The following is a 20,370-nucleotide window of genomic DNA, read 5'->3' on the forward strand; positions in this document are numbered from 1 at the left end:
CATTAGAGTTCACTCTGCCACCATCTGGCTGTTGGTGCAAAGTTGAAGAATCATGAGAGGGTCCTTCTTGTTGAGTAAGCCCCACACCATCATAGTCCCATCACCATGTTTTACACTTTTTAATTTTTTTTTTTTTGTATATTTTTTATATTCACTCCATCATCAATACTCCCTTCATTCAGCACATTAGAGCTGTTCTTAACCCTTTATAGGGCAAGTTACAGTTTTTGATAACTTGTATACCCCTTACAAATGGAGTCTTCCCCGTCCATCTGTAAGTTCTAGAACCATAAGATCTATGTCCAGACATTTAGCAAAGATACTGCTGCATGGCTGTACATCTCATTTTGGTATTTGACCAATTAGATGAGCCCTTGAATGATATATTACCTACTGTAAATTAAGTTAATAGGCCTAGTTAACAATTATATTTAGGTGTATAAACTAAAAAATTAAGTGCCAGTGTCAGCATTAATACCTCTAAAGTTATGTTGCACCAAAAAAAAATGTGTTTTTGAGTTTTTTTCATGAATTTCTTATAGAAGCACTTATGTTATTTTTCTTAATATATTCGGGCAAGATGGTGTTTCTTGTTATTACATCGATTTTTGCCATCAAACTATCCATATTTTTTTTATGTTCCAAAGGTAATAAGGTGTTGTTCTGGATTCCAATAACACTATTGGCTTGAAATTTAGATTTTCAAAGTATTAACCCTAACACTGGCTACCGATCCTAACTCTTACTCCTCTGTTTCTCATTGAAAGCTTATATTTGAGCTTGTGTTGTTTTTTCAACATGTGTTGATTTGAAAATGAAAAGACCTAGCAAACAGTGAGGTTGCATGTTTGGTATTTGAGTGTGGAAAACGGTCAATTCTAAGAGACTCAAATGAATGACATTCCTGTGTTATGATTGGTTATAAAGTCCCATAAAACCCTCATAAGAATATTTAAAAGCCCAAACTTTTTGCTTTTGATTTGAGCACATCTGGATTAACTTTCCTATGTTCTCTTAAAGGATATAATGACTTGGTATCTAAAACTGACTCTCTGTGTTTCACAAATGAACTCCTAATCTGTCTGGCCAGGTTCCATTTAGAAATAAAACCTCGCCGACAAATCTAATTTCCCCTTCCTCGAGGTATTTACTGGATGAGCTTGAAATTAATTATAGTCTTCCTCCTTGTCTATCCTTTTTGTCGTCGTGTAGGCTGAGAAACATTGAGACGCTGTCAAACCTGCTTCGTTCGGTGCTGCTGCTCTCTCCAGGTAAATGCTACTTTATCTTTGCCATAATGGCAGCGCTGACACTGTTATGCAGGCAGCTGGCTGCCAGCCACTCCGTCAAGGGGAGGGTTTTGAAGCCAGGTTGCACATAAAAGTGCTGGCTTTGTTAGTCGGCGTATGAGTGAGCACGCACCCGTGGGATTCCTGTAAAGTTTTATGCTGATACGTTGCTGCTTGTTAGGGTGAGTTTTTTTGAAGTTACTCAGTATGTCTTTTTGTGACTGCTTTGTTGATGTCTGGGTTGTTGGCTTGTGTTTGTCTCATTTCTGTGTGCAGTGTTCAGCTGTGTGATGCCTTTGAGTGTGTTTCCTTGTCTGCTTTCCCACTGTGTGTTGATGTTTGTGGAGTTCAGTCTGGTTTTGTGATGGTTTTTTTCTCGTTGTCTGGGCTTGACGTGCATACCTGCGTCTTGTTTTTTTTCCTAGACGACCTGCTGTGCTGCGTGTACCTGTGTTTGAACCAGCTCGGCCCTGCCTACCTGGGGATGGAGCTGGGCGTCGGGGAGACGGTGCTGATGAAAGCCGTCGCTCAAGCAACCGGTAACAAACACACCACCGAAGGGCTTGTGCCTCCGCTGCCCCGACTCTGTGCTCATCAGCCAAAGAGGGCGGCCGCTGCTTACCGTCTCGTTCTTGTTACTAGGGCGACATTTGGACAAAATTAAAGCGGAGGCGCAGGAGAAAGGAGATTTGGGCCTTGTGGCCGAGAGTTCCCGTAGCAACCAGCGCACCATGTTCCAGCCAGCCAGTCTGACAGCAGGAGGCGTGTTTAAGAAATTGAAGGAAATTGCCAGTATGAGTGGGAACTCGGTGAGCCGCAGAATAACATTTTCATTAGAAGAAAACAAGCATGGGATTTTTTTTTGTTTTGTTTTTGCTGCCTTTTTGTATCAGACCCAAGAAAAAAGGGGAAATATGTTAATGCAATTGTGCAGACACAAGAAATCACAGTGCCTGTTTTTAATCCATCAGAAGTGCAAACATACCAAGAAAACATAAGGCAACCGGCTTTCCAGGGCACGCATTAATCATAAGCTGTCTTTTCATTACAAAAACTTGCAAATTGATCTCGATGTTCTGATAATTTTGAAAATGCAAAATTTTTAAAGTGCGGTATATCCTTTAAATAACAATTACTAGTAAAACTGCATGTGAATATGTTTGTTCACGTGTGTGATATATCCATATTTTAGCCTCAGCTCTAGTGGGGGGCTGTCATCTTCCAATAAGGTCCAGTTGCCGAACATGTGACTCGTATAATAAGTAAAAAGTTTTTCAATTGCAGTTTTGCGAAATATCTTTCGATCTGGCCAACTTTCAGCCTAATCGTGCATCGTGTAGTGTACAGGGGGTAACGAGGGGCGATCATCTTTAAATGATCTCCCAACCTCCCGATTCCTGATCGGGAGAAATACAAACATGGTTGATTCTCAGTTAACCGTTGTGGGCAAATCGCTCAGGGTGCAAAGAACGATTCTTCTTCTTCCTCTCAGATGAAAACACAGAAGCATGGCGGGGTGTGAGTGAAATGGAGTTCTTTCTGTAAAATTGAAAGACCATAGTAGCCATGTTTGCTCAGCCATGTGTTTCTTCAAATACGTTTTTTTTCTTTTTATGGCTTTCAGCACAAAATTGCAAATACTGCCAAGGCAGCGCGTTTCTCTCTAGTTAGCTCAATATTCCTCTTCTGCTCGTTTGGCTTCTGGATAGAAGAGTCTGAGTAGCGCCATCTCACTGCGGAGCTGAGTCCAACATGGTTTTTAGACATACAGAGTGAGCAGGTAGATCGAATAGGAGCGTCGGGTCGCACATTTTGAGTACATACATCATGAGCTGTAGCTGCGTGCAACGATTGGAAAAAAAAATTCCATAGTGTATGCCCGGCTTTAACCCTGTAATGCCAAATGTATCATATTTGATACATACGGTTTCTGAAATGTTTTGCGTCTGACACCTTTTGCATAATTTAATGGTAAAAGCTTTGCTCAAAATCCTATTGTACACAATCAGATATACCTGATAACAGAATAGTAATACATTATTAATATCAAAAATGTATTTCTGTTTTTTCTTTTTACATATTTTGTTAAAAGGCCAAATAAGGACTTTAAACCAAAAAAAAAGTAATTTTCTGTTTTGTTTTATTCTTGGATCGGGCTTTAAAGGGTTAAATTATAATTTGCACAATTTGACATGTAATGGAAACGCAGCTATAGATGCTTTCAGTAGGAAAATCATATCAGAAAGTGGTTAAAAAGAAAGCCAGATAAAGTGCGGCTTCTGTTTTCATTTGTGTGGCTGAAAACTAGCACTACACATCAGGGATGGAGGTCTCAGGACCGGTCTGCACGCCATCCCTGCTGCACATCACCCTGAACTCATAACATGGAGGTGGCAGCGGTATCCTCTCTGGATGCTTTTCTTTTGCTTGGAAATAGAAGCAAGTCAGAAGTGATGGCATAATGGGTGAAGCTAAACCCACCACAACACTGGAGGAAGAGTCTAGAGTGAGGCTGAGGTTCACTTTCCAGCAGCAAAGTAACCCAAACATACAGAAATGTGTTTCTCAACCCTCAGGAGCCACTGACCTACTTGTTTAGGTGTCCCCTGCTGCCACACGAATCACTAATGTGAATGGATGGGTAAGGGGCATTCTGCACCAGCTGATGGCATGTCAAGGCAGTAATGCAATCATTTGAATCAGATGTGTTGGAGCAGAGACTTATTTGCAACATGAAGAGCAGTGGGCCCTGAGGATCAGAGAGACACAAGTTCAGATCAAAGCATTTTGTGTTAGAGTGGTTCAAAGTCAAGACCTAAATCCAACTAAGCGTCTGTGGCAAGACCGGACAAACTGCTCTGCATCGCTGCTCTGACTGAGCTCCAGCATCTTCTGAAGAATCGATGCACTTTTTAAATGTGCAAAGCTGGTGGAGACACACCCCAGTTAACTTTTAAATTCAATTTGTAACTTCAAAACGATCCATTTTTTTTTTCCTTCATTTTCCTCTTTTCAGTTTGCATAAATTTGTGCTGATCAAGTTCAAAAAATCTGAAGGAAACGGGTCACAGCTTGTGGTAAAGTGACACAGATTCATGGGATTTAAATAGTTTTGCAAGGCATTGTATTTTGTTTTTTTGCCTCCTAGTATTCCGCTATAGAAATAAAGCTGTTCATGTCCACAGAACTGGAATTGACTAGCTTGTCTCCTTCAGAAGGAAGAAGTTTTTTTCCAGCCGGTGAATAAGTTGTCACCTGGCTGGAATCTTTCCTGTTCAATTAGTTCATTTTCCTGCTTTGAACAGTTGAACATGCAGTTTGTACTCTCAAGTAACCTCTTTTTTTTTTTCTTTTTATATCCATTTTTCGTTGCTTTCTATCTCCTCCCGCTCTTCCTCTGTGAATCTCAATTTCCTCCCGCTTGCCTCAGGCCATGAATAAGAAAATCGACATCATCAAAGGCCTCTTTGTGGCGTGCCGCTTCTCTGAGGCCCGCTACATAGTCAGGTAAAAAAAAAAAGACTCCCACATGTTTGCATTCACATGTGACCATAGGCATCTGCGGACCTGTCTGTGCTCATGCACCAGGTTTGACTGGAGCTTATCGTGTACAACAGGTGGAAGATGGTGGGAACGGCTGTTGTTGATTTATTGGTTTTGTTGGGCAGGTCTCTGGCTGGGAAGCTGAGGATTGGCCTTGCTGAGCAGAGTGTCCTCTCCGCTCTTAGCCAGGCTGTCTGCTTGACCCCACCTGGACAAGGTAACTATCTCCTCTTGGCTCCAACTTTTGCTGCTGTCACAGCAGTCATTTAAAAAAACAAAAATACGAAACATTTTTATTGCTTTCAGTGTTGGCACCTGGACCAACACTGAAAGCAATGGACCATGTTTTTATATTTTGTCAACCATCACATTTGATCTGAGTAAAAAAGCAGATATCAACCTTTTAAACCGACGTTTTATCTTATTTTCCAATAACCTAAATGCAGTTTTACTGTTTTTTTTTGTGTCGAACTTCCAGTTTCATCATCTCTTGACATCAGTTTATGATTATATATATATTTTTTTAAGTTTGTGCGCAGCTTTAACCCTTAAAGGAATAGTACACCCAAAACATGATTAGCCTTCATTTTCTACTCACCCCCATGCTGAACAACACTCTGGAGTACTTTTTTGATATCTCAAATGCATCTGGAGATCTGGGAGGCTTCTTGCTGTCTGCTGACATTCAAATAATGGAGGTTTATGGCGCCCGAGACAGAAAGGTCCATAAAAGTCCACAAAAAACGTGTCAATATTCCTCCATACTGCTCGTCCAATGTATTCCAAGTGTCCTGAGTGGGTAGCATCCAGAATTTACTCGAAACAAAGTCATTTAGAATGTTTTTAGAGCATAAACAATAGTGTACAGGATTTCCTGAAAGCGCGCACATGCGCGATCACGACGCTACTGAAGCCGGCAGACCAAACCAGATGAAAGTGCGCATTCAGCGTCTGCTCTTCCGATAATGCAAGCGTAGAAGAAGAAATGTGCTGTTTACCTGTGCAAAGAAAGAAACAACGAAAGAAAAATGTCTGAGGACTTCAGTGTTGAGGAAGAGCATGAGTTCTTTGCCGAGCTGAATGCGCACTTTCATCTGGTTTGGTCTGCCGCGGTTTCCGTAGCGTCGTGAACGCACTTTTAGGAAATCCTATACACTACTGTTTATGCTCTAAAAACATTCTAAATGACTTCGTTTCAAGTAAATTCTGGATGCTACCCACTCAGGACACTTGGAATACATTGGACGAGCAGTATGGAGGAATAGTGACACGTTTTTTGTGGACTTTTATGGACCTTTCTGTCTCGGTCGCCATAGACCTCCATTATTTGAATGTCAGCAGACAGCAAGAAGCCTCCCAGATCTCCAGATGCATTTGAGATATCAAAAAAGTACTCCAGAGTGTTGTTCAGCATGGGGGTGAGTAGAAAATGAAGGCTAATCATGTTTTGGGTGTACTATTCCTTTAATGAGTTACCAGTTTTGGTGATATAAACACCATTTTGCTGAGGGTAACTGCTTCATAGTATTCAACCAGTCGTATAATGTTACCTGCTGTCAATTAAGGAAAAGATAATAAATTAAAAACTTAATAAGATAAGTAAAAAAAAAATGGAAAAGTAAATTTTTTTAAGTTCAAAAGTTCATTTAAAAACTAAAATTGAGTTCCCCTGTCAACAATAATGTTCTGGGGGTTATGATATAATAAAAATGTGCTTCTTTTTTTTGTAAGTAAATTTCACAATTTATAGAAGGACTCTTTCTTTATCATATTAGAACAAGTGACTGTTTTAATAATTATATTGACCTTAATGTTTGCCCTTAAAAATTTACATTTTTAACCTTAAAAAAAATTTCTTTCTCCGCGCTCTAATAAAACTCTTGACTTTAAAGTTTGAATTTCAAAGTGTTTCACTGAGTATAAAGCATTAAGTTAGTTGTTAAATTTGCATGGCAGCTTGTGTGCAGTCTAAAGATAGTTTAGGGAAAAGGAAAACTTGTATTTCTAAAGATGAACAGCAATTTGGAAAAGGTTGAGGGAAAAAAATGATAAAAATAAAAGAAATGTGAAAGGTTTAAAATACTCAGGTCACTCCTTTGTCTAGTATCAAAATGTCCTTCCATCGGTTTTATCTTATCTGACTGAAAATTCAAAGGCTTGTACCTACCTGGGTTCTGGTTTAGACCCCAAACATCTTTAAACCCGTATGAGAAGAATAACGGTCTGGATAATCTAATCCTGATTTGACAAGTCCAGGAACTGATTGAAGTTGGAACAGAAAACCGTGAAAGAGCCTTTATACCACAATGCCAAATCAGAGGCCAATTTCCAGCTTGTGTTGTTTCATAATTGGTGGACCATACAGATAAGACCTGATTGTTGGAGAAGTACTGCATCAATCAGAGACACATCAGTGTGTCTGATGGATGCCTGGTAAATGGTCTGGTGTGACTGTGGCTCAGTTGCAGGGTGGAAAATCGATCCACATCCCCGCAGTGTGGGCTCAGTAACACCACTGCCTCTGATTTGCTCATCGATGTGTGCGAGGAAGAAAGTTCCAGCACATTTAGAATAGAAAGGGGTTTTAATGAGTGTTGATGGGTGAGCGGGAAACGCTGCTCCCTTCCTTTAACACAGATGAATGGGGGATGTTACCTTGTTCACTCGTCTTTGGAACAAGAGGAAAAAACAGAGGGTATTATTGCGGTCTGTCAGTCGCATTTTTAAAATTACAGCAAATGCTTCAGAAACGTGATAAAGGTAAAGAAAACTGGCTTGATTGTTTTCATTTTGATATTAAAGCCACTTCCAACAGATTTCAGTGGATTTTGCTGAGTTTTAATGGAGGGATCGACTCGCAGTGGTATCTGGGTATGAATCCCCTCAGCTCCTGCACAGTTCTTGCTTCGTTCAGCCATCGCTTTGTAGGTTTGCAGTTGGGCCATTTTCTTTCTCCATTTTCAGGTGGAAGGAGACTAGATGGACTGTGATGGATTGATCACTCCTCCATTTGATAATAATAATAAAGCTTTATTTTGAAATTATAAACCTCATAACTTTCTCCTTTGAGTTCCTTCCTAGTGTTTGTTCTCTAATGATCCTCCTAAGGGCCTTTCAGGCGGGACTCAGCGTGCACACCTCTGCGCTTTGAAACCCATTATTTTGAACAGCATGCGCCGTGTCGAGCAAAGTACAGCCACAGCCAACAATAAGCTATGCTGAACTTTGACTGCGGCCCTCAGACATGTGGTTAAGAGAAGCGGTTTCATCAGGCGGGAGACCAGAGAGCAAAATAGAGGAGAAGCTAGTATTGCGTCTGTCTGATTGCTGTTTGTGGTATGGATTCCTGAATACCCTTAGTAACGGTCAGGAGCTGCAGGCCGAGCAGCCATATATAGGAACTATTTTTGCTTTTTCTGAAGCTTAATAAATGGGAGCTATAATCGTCGTTCTTTGAGAATTCTTCTATCTGCTTTAATTCTCTATGATTGGTTTAACCGGACTCTATGGAAATGGACCTGATTGTAATAAAGGTCCACAATTTAAACAAAGCCTGGATTCATCAGGGGGTTTCCTTAGGATTTTCCGTATCGCTAGTTGATTGACCAAAAATTACTTAATGATCCTTGACATCATTGGTCCAACTCGCCCAGCAAATCTTCAAACTGCTTCACACTGAGCCCAAAATGGACCTGGAAACCGTCGCTGGGAAAACAGACCTCTTTTTCAAGCCAGAACTCCCCAAGCTGCTCCCTGGATCTAAGGATTTCAGGCACCGCGGCCCCTTCTTCCTCCTTACTCTTTGTCACCTATCATCCGTAGTTCTAGCGCTTGCTTCTTAGCTTGTGACGAATGTATTTTTGACAATACAAGAGACTGAAAGCCAACTGGAGCAGCACAACCTGCATCCTGTCTGAAATTCCTTATGCTCCTAATTTCTGTTCAGATTGCTTTAAACTTTAGACAATATAACTATTTATGCTAGGAGCACCCAGCTCCGTCTCTTAATAACCCCTGTCCTGCAGATTTTAGATTCACCCCTGCACCAACATGCCTTATTTAAAAGGCTTAATGACCTCCTCAACAAGTCATTAGGTTCTACAGGCCTGGGTTAGGAGCCATTGCTGTGATTCAGGTATGGTGGAAAAGGCATTAGCTTCCTGGACAGCTGCTCTTAATGACTTTGCATAATTAACGGCTACCAGCATTTATTATACCAACAAATTCATCTGTCCGCTGTTTCTTTTTAAATTAATAATTGAATAGAACAAGTTGCTTGAAATTTTATAATTTTAATCTTATTTAAACAAGCTATTTTGCTGAATTTCAAAGGCTGGTGATGGGTTTTTATTTCTAGAAATCTTAAGATGGATAGAGTTTGTGGTTTTAAGGTAAGAGCGAATACTGACAGGATAAATGTATATATGTACCTTTGCAAGGCATCACACCTGCTTTAAAAGACAAAGGGGACAATGTGACCAATATTAGATCCACCTGTTCAACTTTTTTTATTGATCTATTTCTTCACCATATGTATTTGGAAGCTTTCTGCCCACGTTTTTGCTTTTTTCTCCCCTTACCTCTTGGAAATGCTCACGTTTTACCCACATAACTTATTTAGCTCCAAAGTTGCAAACTGTATGCGGCGTAATTAACAAGCTCCATTAAGCTACCCCCTGAAGAACGAGCTAAAAAGCGAGGAAGTGACACTAAAAGAGGTGAGGATCGAGTACAGCCATGTCTTATTTAGAATTGACTTTAAAAAGTGGTGTTAAAATATTCATTGCACTAATTAACAGAATCAGATGCTAAACCAGCATCTTAAATGTGATAAAGCCAACGTACAGCCATAAGCCCGGGGATGGGGAAAAATTGCGGCAACTCACGGAGCATATTTTTTCACCAATACATATTCATCACTTTTAAGGGGACAGTTTGACAACGCATCATTCACTGGTCGCTTCCAGCTGCTGTTGCGACTCGTTCTCACCAACACCTGAGACTCCAAATTAGACGGATTCCATTGTGACTTATTAAAAACGTGTTGTTTAGTCATGACGACTGAAGGAATGTGTTAGAGAGAGTCAATTAGACCTGGAGCTTGCTGTGGAAACTTGCATTGATCTCTGCTCTGCCTTTGAAACCTTTCTGTCTATTTATTTCCTTGTTTTTTAATCAGGCAGGTCAGCCTAAAGCGCAATTTCTTCTGTTTTGTTGTTCGGCTGCAGCGGATCATTGCAATCAATCATTCGGCTTAATGCCTCAATTTAGTTATAATTCAAAACATAATTATTATTAATGCAACAAAATGAAACAAAATAAATAATTAGGCTGGTAATTTATTTCCCCCTTTACAGACACATTGAGAGTAAAATTTCATCTCTGCCTTATGAAGAATTCATCACAGAACATGGATCTTATGCAGATGTACTCAGATTTTTTCCCGTTTTTGGGCTTCGAGAAGTCTCTGAACTGTCATCCAGTAAATTTTAGGTCATACAAATGTTCAAACACTTCCCCAGATCTGTTTGAAAACGATTCCCCCCCCAAACCTCTCTCTATCTTTATAGGTTTCCCTCCCGCTGTGATTGACGCAGGGAAAGGGATGAGTGCTGAGAGCAGGCGGGCCTGGATTGAAGAGAAGAGCCTCATTCTCAAACAAACTTACTGGTAACTGAGTCCTGAACTTGACTTCCTGGAATCAGCTTGCACACTCTATTTCCTGCCACCTGCAATATATAGCTCTTTATAATGCTTTGGTCTTATTTTCCCCCCTCATTTATTGTTTTTTAACTACAAGCGAGATGCCAAATTACGACGTCATCATTCCCGTTTTGCTGAAAGAAGGCATCGACGAGCTGCCCAAACACTGCAAACTCACCCCAGGTAAGCTGCCAGTAGAGAAGGGGGGAGTTTATATTGTCTAAAACACCAAACGTTTGGTGTATTGATTCTTTTTCATGGAGGCCAGTCGGTTATTTTAACTCAGATATTTATCAGAAAAAGATAAAACCTCTAAACGAAGAATTAGTTCCCAATTAAATTGTTGTTGGACCGTGTGGGATAAGCAGCTTTGGCACCATGGTGGGAAATTTATACCGCCTGCCATCTGCGAGCTGCTAAATTGGGAAACTAAATTGGAGGATTTTTGGTCAGTTGCTAACTCTGTTGGCAGGTGAAGTACTCAGAGACAGGGTTCCTACGCAGGTTGGAAAATTATAGACGTGTGAAGTTTGACTAAAATATTTCCCCATCAGGATTAGGAACAAGCAAAGGGAAATTGTTTTCCTTATTTCATCTATTAACCTCTGTATTCATGTATTTTTCTCTGTCCATCCTTTTTGTCCACTTATAGATGTTCTCCGTCCTCCTCTCTAGTTTTGTTTTGCTTTTTTGTTGGTTTGATTTAAAGCCTGGCCCTAGTATAAATATCTGTCGCCTTGGGAGATTTCAATCTGGAATGTAAGCTTTGTACATCATATTACATCACTGCTTTTGCTTTTGAGGCTTAGATTAACAGCTCGTGAGTCACTGCGCTTTTATATGGCGCCAAAATAAGAGCAAGAACTTCTTTCAGTGTGATTTTTGACACGATGACAGTTGTCGGGGTGATGTTTGTGTTTCATGCCAAGAAGTGTTGAAGGGGGGGAATTTTACAGATCCTGAGAATTTGAAAACTTCCTCACCTCCTATAACCTAAAGGCCTGTTTGCACCGGTTCTGCTGTGCTAGACCGAAGAAGGTCTCTTCACAATGAATTATTTTATCATTTATAGAAATCCACTGAGCTGTACCTGTTTGGTTGTGAATCTCTGCTTCCTCCAAGTTCGTCACGCTGACTTTCGTGTTTGCAGGCGTGCCGCTGAGGCCCATGTTGGCGCACCCCACCAAGGGTGTCGGCGAGGTGATGAAGAAGTTTGACGAGGCAAAGTTCACCTGCGAGTACAAATACGACGGAGAGCGTGCACAGGTGTGTGTGTGTGTGTGTGTTTACAGAGAACACATGTTTGTTTGTCCCCTGCTTGGCACCCAACATATGCCTGCCCAATTTGTATGCATGTACCTCTCAGCTGTGTATGTTTTCCCTATAAGAGGTATTACTGGCGTGAACTCGCTTAGCTGTGTTTGTGAGTGAATGTCTGTGTCGAAAGAATAGGCACCGACTGCTTTTACATTTGGCCTCTGGGCAGAGTAAGCCAACGCTGCCGTCGTTGGCCAGAGAATGGCAGTGGGGAGGCGTGGAAAAAGGTGAGATTAAAGGCTAAGGCAGAATGAGCAAGGCACATCACAGGCAGAGAAAAAAAAAAACAACAGAGGACGGCAGAGGGCAGGAGATTTTTGGGAGACATAAAAAGACACAGCAAGACAGAGACTGTTAATGCCAACCACTTCAGTGGTATTGTTAATTTTCAGCAGTCATGCCACTGGGCTCTTTGTACCGAGCAGAATCGGAGGTAGAGAAAGGAACATGAAGAGAAGCTGAAAGCTGGGATAGAAACGGCGAGCCCCATGACGTCTGTCTGCAGTAGACTTTTACCTCAAAGAGCCTGCAGGGGGACTCATGGTATAGTGCTCTACTAAACACTGCCTCTGCGTGTGTGGGGCTCTGATTGGATTGTTTCTTACCAAGAAAAAAAGAAATAGAAGTGTTTGCTTATGAGACAACTGATGAATCACAAACATACCGCATATGTTTGCTTCTTTTAAATGAAGATCTGTTGTATACAGCTTTGTATCAAAGAAAAACAAATTACTAATACTTTGGGGCAAGATTATATAAGGAGTCCATTTACACATAGTTAATATAGTTGTTTAAAATTCACAACCCTGCTACACATGCATGTATACCTGCTTATAGGCCTCACTGCAGCGACCAAGTAAGAGAGTTGCCTAATCTAATCCCAAAGAATGCAGACTTTCAGGCTTAGCTGATGATGTTTTACTCCAGACAGGATGCTGAATGGTCAGAATGACCTTCCTGTTAACTCTGATCTACTTTAACAATTCGGCTGTTTAAATTTAATTTACTCTTTTAAGCAAACAAATAGGCTATATTTATCACAATTAACCTAAATCTTAACATAATTTGAGAGTGGCTGTTAAAAAAGAAACACACACAGAGCGGCGTCTCTGCAGAAAGTAGTGTTATACATTCTGGTGCAGCTGAACACTACATTTGAAATCCTTCAACCCAAAGAATCCGAGAGTTCTTCCAGAGGTCATGTGATGTACCTTCTCTCTCTTTTCAGATATTTCATCTTGTAACTAAGTGTTTATCAAAACACAGATCATTAAATGCATTTCCAGAATCTAATGAACTACGACAAGAGAAATAAAAATGCTCTATATGGAGTCTGACTGTATCGTTTACTGTCGGTAGGGGTGTGGGGAAAATAATTTCGGAGATGTATCGAAATTTTCGCACGTCCGATATAATATTGGTCTTTCAGTTCCCTGATTTAAAAGAAAAAATCATTTTTACCTAAATCAATGAAGGGAAAATGGGTTTCCTCTGCACCGGCTCTCTGGCAGATGGTGGTGTGGAGCCCTGTTGCTGTGCAGAACCATATCTGTAGTTGAGTTAAGGACAGATTATACTTCTGCAACCGCACACCCCAAATGCCGCTCAGGTCTGCTCGCGAACCAGTTTTGCAGGTATGCTTCTGCACCGTTTGTCTGGAATTTCTAGGGACACATAGCAGTTTCACGCCAAAGTGCAAGGGGGGGCCTATTTGGGAACTCGTGAGAACATCGGTGGATCGCACCGAAACGAGAAGGACGACCACACAGACAGCCGGAAAAGCATACCAAGGACCAATTACAGCTGTTTTTTGTCTGCGTACTTCTGCTTGAGGCCTCTCAGCATTAGCAGTGCTGTCTGTCTCCCTGCCAGCTCCCAGATCAGCTTCTCTGATTGGTTGATGTGGAACGTCGAGCAGCAAAAGTTAAATTTTTCCATCTCTAGCAGCGCGTCCCACACCTCAGATGCTCAGAAGTTCATGAGTCGATGCATCAAGACGCGCTCCTCCTGCTGCTCGAAACGCGCTGCAAGACCTTTTGCTGCTCCTTGATTTGCGTCAACCATTGACTTTCCATGTAAACTAGCTGCTTCTGCTGCCTCTATCGCATGCGGTCTGAATGTAGCATAAGAGGAACCTGCTGTAGCCCCACTGAAGACCTCTTTACATTCCTCTCTAGATTCTTCTTCCATATTATTAAACCCACCAAAATGGTGACTCTCATTGTTTTAGTCTGTGAACCCAACTTTAACCATGTTATTCTAGCCATGCCAATGAGAATTGTCTTATTTTAAATATTTATGGAATGGAATTGGCTGCTCAGTGTCGCAGTGGGTAGCACTGCTGTATTACAACTTGCTGTATTACTTCCTAATCACACAGGCTGACACCGTTCTGATTGTTTTGTAGCCTTCCTAACAGAAAGCTTAATTGCCCTGCGGCACTTTGAAGTGTAACTCCATATACCTGTTTGTCCCTCAGGCTGCTGTCAAACAGTCTCTGAAAGCCACTGCTCCTCCCGCCCTTTGGTTGGCATTTCTTCACACTTTGATCTGTGAAAACCAGATATTATTTATTTATTAAATTCTTTATTTATTTATTAAATTCTTAAACTCTTGATTTATAAATTTTTTTTTCTGTTAAATGTTTTTTGTGTTTTTTCCCCCCACTTAGATTCATATTCTGGAGAGCGGTGAGGTTCGAATTTTCAGCCGCAACCAGGAAGACAACACCAGCAAATACCCCGATATCATCTCGCGCATCCCCAAGGTAAAAGCTCTGCAGCTCACCCCTCAGGACTGTAGAGAGAGAGAGAGAGAGAGCGGCACCGTCTGTGCCACTATTGTCATATGGGTCCTTTAACAGCTGAACACATTCATCGCGTTCACTCATTCTCCTATTTTTGCTGCTTTCTGCACACCTTTCCTCTCATCCGTCTCTCTTGGTCTGGCCCAGCCGTCACAGTTTGAAACCTCTCATCTATGTTCAGTTGGTCCTTTAACGTCCTGCAGTCATTAATTTCTGCTACCAGCCACAAAGATCGCTTTAATGCACAGGAAAGAGGAGCTTTCACACAAACTGGTGAAGTGACCTCATGTTTGTGATAGAAGTGAAAATCCCCAGTTGTTTAACGTTAAACTGCAGCTGTTTATAGGGCTGCCAGATAGTTGAGTATCTACTTGTGTTGAGAGAGAGATCACCACCTGAGGCGCTGGCTGTTTGCCTGAGGTTGTCTGAGCGCTCTCACTGCCTCGGCACCTGCTGAGTGTTTTTATTGCAACACCAAGGAACTGTAGGGAAGTACCACATGAATCTAAACCTGTCTGAGCTCTACTTTCATCAGCAGTGTCCAATAATGTGCAAACAAACCTCAACCGCATCAAAATATACTCCTATATGATACGTACTAATGAGATCAGGTTAAGCTTAGGATTATTTTTGTGTCTTTTTATTACACGACATTTTATTATAATGGGTGCAGCCATTAAGGATTGTAATAGTTTGTGGAAAATCCAATGATTGATTTATCTATAAAGTGATCTGATGCCACACTTATGGAGATCAATCAGCAGAGATATCATGCCCTTTGGAAAAGTGTGAAAATCTGTTTTTGTGACTTTCAAAGTCTGGATAAGTTTGAGAAAAGCACCTTATAGAAAAATATCCCCACCACTATGCTCAAAATTTTGCTCTTTCCTTTCTTTACTTTTTGTTCCTCCTTTCTATTATATTCTTTTCTTCATCTCGTCAAACGTCTCTCCTTCCTTCTGAGCTTCCATTCTTGTTCCCTACGTCTCTGTTTCTGCAAACCCTTCTTCTGACGATTCCTCCCATCTGTGTATCTCCTTCCCTTTCTCCCTTTACTCCTACATTCCTTTTCTTTTCGTCATTCCTTTTCATCTTTCCTTATATCCCACTTGCCCTCCTTTTTGAATCCCTCCTTCAGTTAATTTAGGTTTAAAAAAAAGAAGCTAAGATACTAAAGCTAATTATTTGATGACACTCTACCAAGTTTAGCTAGCCATCTTTCTCCTCTGTACCCCCTAAAAACAAGCATTAACCTGCAGATTATAAAACCCAACTTCTTTCCTGGTTGGCCTCTAAATAATCAAGCAGAAAATGCTAACCTAGACCTTTATATTTTTTAATAAAACAATACAGTTTTGCTGCTTGTTCAATATTCCCTTTGTGACTCCTAACAAAATTGTAGCTGTGGCGTTGATCTTTGTTACTCATTTTTATACATAGGAGCTTTATTTGTTGATTTCCTGACGGGACTAATCTGAGATTTGGGAATTTATTTGTGCTGCAAACTTATTTTTAACCGTGTCATATTAAGCATTATCTGCTGCCTGGACACTCTGTTATACCAGGCGCCTTAGCTGCTGATGATCAGACGTATTTCCAGTTCAAAGCGGTCTGAAATACTTTATCTCATGTCTCATTCTCTTATATCTCCCTATTTTTTTTTATGTTTTCGGCCAGACATCCTGACTCATCATAAGTGGGAAATGGTCTGATGGAAATGCACCAACCGAATGAGAAAGTCTTCCTCTGTTATAATACAGTTATAAACCCCTGACCTAGTTTTGTTCCAGTTAAGTGCAGCGATCATTACATTTCTTTATTAATCATACATTTTTTCCTCCTTTGATCTGCAAAAACACCAGCTGTGTAAAAAAGTCTATAAAGACATGATATTTTACCTAAGATATATTTTTCCAAAAGCCTGTAGAGGTGCAGCATGGTTTGTTTGCTCATAATACAAAATAATGAATTTGGTTTACTTTGTATCTAGTTTCGGGATCAGTTTTAGGTTTCATGATGGTGGAGGACTTACCTGAACTCTAACAATGGATCAACTTTTTATCCTCAGCCTGCAGTTCAGAAAGCCTGAGCATTCATGACCTGAATGCTCTTATTCCAGCCGATTCTTATCATTCTTCATAACATCCGCCCTCTAACAAATCCTTCACAGTGACTTTTATCTTTTTTTTTTATATATATAACTTTAAAGGCGACGTGACTTATTTCCTCTCATGCTAACCTTGTTGCTCTCTCTGTATCCTTGTCTGTTTCTTACATCTTTTCCTCTAATCATTGCCTCCCTCTGTTCTATTCTTCTAGAAACCCATTCTTTCTCTCTCTTTACTCTTGGGGTTTTTTCTACTCTTTGTACTTTTAGTCAGTCATCTAACTTTTCCTCTTATCCCTTTTTTTCTTCAGACTTTGATGCCACCCGTCTGTAATTCCTTCTTTATGTCACCCTTAACCTCATAAAGATACACCTTTACCCTTTCACTTTGTCTGCCATTTCTCCTGACTCCTCTTTATTTATGTGCTTTTTTAAGTTCAGATACTTTAATGTTTTACTAAAAGTGGGCTTCAATCTCACAAACCTTTTCCAAAAGGTAGTTTTCATTGGACAGTATTTACTTCCACTCTTTTTTCTAGCCCATCTAGATGTTTCCTGTGTAACCTAAAGGAGTAGCATGTTTGATATTAACCTAACTAACCTGTTAAATATGAGAGCATTCGTTACTTTCTGTATGATCTCATTCAAATAGCCAATTGTTAACCTGACAAACATGCTTGGACCAGAACAACAAAATAGAACCAACAGCAGTGGTTGGATAGAACTAACAAGATAGGCATGAGGGACAATCACAAACTAGCTAGGATCGTGGGTGTCTTTGTGTCAGTTTGACAAGCTTGTTCGCCGTCTGCAACCCCTCATCCAAAGCCAGACGACACACAGTTCATCCGTGAGTGCTTTCAAAAGACTGCGCATGGCGCTGCATGTGTTGGATTTTGGTGCAAACCAACAGACCGTCCCACAGAGCTACATACTAGCTTCTTGTACGTTGTCTGAGGTGTGCCAGGTAGTGTTGATGGCACTACAGCCAGAGTTTCTGCCATTAGGTACCAAACAGGAAATAGGCATAGTGTAGAGCGAATGTAGAATTGACCAATCAGAGCCCTCCTCTCTGCGGTCACCTACAATTTTGGGAAGGTGCACCAGAGTGTCTGCGGAAGGGGGTTGGGCTTAACTGCAGCACACGCCGACAACCTGGTTTCTGAGCATAAACCGGGCTTTAGACCCCCGATGGCCACATTGACAACTGAGGCTTCATACATAAGCAGAACGCTTTACCTGCTATACCCCTAATAACAAGTTAATTATCCAACCTCTTTCATCAGTCTGATAATTTCATAATCTAAAGACCACCTTTGCTTCCTGCTGCTACAAAGCTACAATAAAATGGTCTTTCTGTGATGTCATGACCCACAAATTGACTTTTTTTTTTCTTTTACTTTTTTTTCTTTTCACCTAACTGTGCTGTGCAAGAGAAACATATTTGATGCAAAGGGAAAAGATTTAAAGGAATAGTACACCCAAACATGATTAGCCTTCATTTTCTACTCACCCCCATGCTGAACAACACTCTGGAGTACTTTTTTGATATCTCAAATGCATCTGGAGATCTGGGAGGCTTCTTGCTGTCTGCTGACATTCAAATAATGGAGGTCTATGGGGCCCGAGACAGACGGGTCCATAAAAGTCCACAAAAAACGTGTCAATATTCCTCCATACTGCTTGTCCAATGTATTCCAAGTGTCCTGAGTGGGTAGCATCCAGAATTTACCCGAAACAAAGTTGTTTAGAATGTTTTTAGAGCATAAACAGTAGTTTATAGGATTTCCTGAAAGCGCGCACCTGCGCGTTCACAACGCTACGGAAGCCGGCAGACCAAACCAGATGAAAGTGCGCATTCAGCGTCTGCTCTGCCAATAATGCAAGCGTAGAAGAAGAAATGTGCTGTTTACCTGTGCAAAGAAAGAAACACCGAAAGAAAAATGTCTGAGGACTTCAGTGTTGAGGAAGAGCATGAGTTCTTTGCCGAGCTGAATGCGCTGGTTTGGTCTGCCGGCTTCCGTTCCACCTTTCCGGAAATCCTATACACTACTGTTTATGCTCTAAAAACATTCTAAATGACTTCGTTTCGAGTAAATTCTGGATGCTACCCACTCAGGACACTTGGAATACATTGGACAAGCAGCATGGAGGAATATTGACACGTTTTTTGTGGACTTTTATGGACCTTTCTGCCTCGGGCACCATAGACCTCCATTATTTGAATGTCAGCAGACAGCAAGAAGCCTCCCAGATCTCCAGATGCATTTGAGATATCAAAAAAGTACTCCAGAGTGTTGTTCAGCATGGGGGTGAGTAGAAAATGAAGGCTAATCATGTTTTGGGTGTACTATTCCTTTAAGATTTATGCGAATCTAATTTCTTGAAGAAAATGATCATACCTATAAAACTAAACACCTTCCTGTATTTTGCTTTCCTCTTTCAAACCTTTTTTCCCCTTATGTTCATACCTTTACTGACTCTCCTTTTTAGTATCACTTCTGCCTAAATAATGTCTTGGAAAAAAGAGCTGTAAACTCTGAAGCATTGAGGCTTCGAGTTTAGATCATTTGGAAAATATGCATTATTAAAATAATGGGTTCATTTGGCCTTGAAATTATTTTCTTGTTTGTGCAGATTAGGACTCTTGATGAATGCATTTCATTTCTTCATGGGGAGGGAAAAAAAATCTTATTTTTTTCTGAAAGAAGCTGTCATCTCATAAATTGATCACTGATCATTACTGTGGCAGGTCATCAGCTTCAAAAATAGCTTAAATTAAAATTGCATCTCTTTTCTGGACGTTGCGTTGTCAGAGTAGAATGTCTCTGTTGGTGAAGACAGAAAATGAATAGTACTTGTGTGAAACTTCTGGCCGGCTTTGCAGAGACGATCTGATTAGATTCCCCTGCACCTTGCTGCATTATTTTGCATATTAATAAGGGTTACCCAATTCTAGTTCCCATAGAGCTTTGATTTGTTTTAAATTATGAATTGATATCAATACATACATATTAATGCTGATCCATTAATTGGTAATTAATGCACGATTAAGCCTAATGGGCTTACATGAGTTTGATAAGAGACTGATTCCAAATGACTTGTTAAAGTCTAACATTTCTTCTGCTCTTAACTCTGATAAACTGTCTTGGATTTCCTCTGCTGATTAACTTTGGTCTCCTGCAGGCTGGACATTTTTAACAAGAAGGAATCCTGGTGGATTCAGATTCATTCCCAAGATTTCCTTCAACTTCTCTGCTTGGTCCTAGAAAATTAGCAGTAATGGACAGTTTAATCTGCCCATCACTCAGAAGGTTTATCCCAAGCTTAAACCTGATCAGTGATTTCCTGCTCTGGAGAGCAAATGTCAGCTGCAAAGACCTCTTAGTTAATGCGTGCATGATTATCAACAAACGGCAAAATGATTTGGGGTGAAACCTTTAGCTTTTGTTGCAGCTTTTCTCTAATGATACCCAGTTGTATAGTGATGCACTCAGAAATGTTTTATATTGTTTATGTCTGATGATGGTTTCCTGGATTTCAGTATTGATTTTAGAAGACATTTTTCTTTAGAAACAGACAACATAAACAGGATTTATTTTATA

General features: G+C 40.5%; 1 protein-coding gene across 1 annotated transcript in view; it reads left to right on the forward strand.

The window, feature by feature from the left end:
• lig1 (ligase I, DNA, ATP-dependent) overlaps positions 1-20,370 on the forward strand; it is a 107,418-nt gene that overhangs the window by 43,100 nt on the left and 43,948 nt on the right. Inside the window, exons 10-18 of the mRNA XM_038279207.1 lie at positions 1,213-1,271; positions 1,715-1,828; positions 1,932-2,098; positions 4,720-4,796; positions 4,958-5,049; positions 10,403-10,502; positions 10,633-10,718; positions 11,686-11,801; positions 14,524-14,619. Of these exons, the coding sequence (XP_038135135.1) occupies positions 1,213-1,271; positions 1,715-1,828; positions 1,932-2,098; positions 4,720-4,796; positions 4,958-5,049; positions 10,403-10,502; positions 10,633-10,718; positions 11,686-11,801; positions 14,524-14,619 (907 nt within the window). The remainder of the gene's footprint in view (positions 1-1,212; positions 1,272-1,714; positions 1,829-1,931; positions 2,099-4,719; positions 4,797-4,957; positions 5,050-10,402; positions 10,503-10,632; positions 10,719-11,685; positions 11,802-14,523; positions 14,620-20,370) is intronic.

This window comes from Cyprinodon tularosa, unplaced genomic scaffold (genome assembly GCF_016077235.1).
Source record: "Cyprinodon tularosa strain WSP-4 unplaced genomic scaffold, ASM1607723v1 ctg102, whole genome shotgun sequence".
NCBI classification, from domain to species: domain Eukaryota; kingdom Metazoa; phylum Chordata; class Actinopteri; order Cyprinodontiformes; family Cyprinodontidae; genus Cyprinodon; species Cyprinodon tularosa.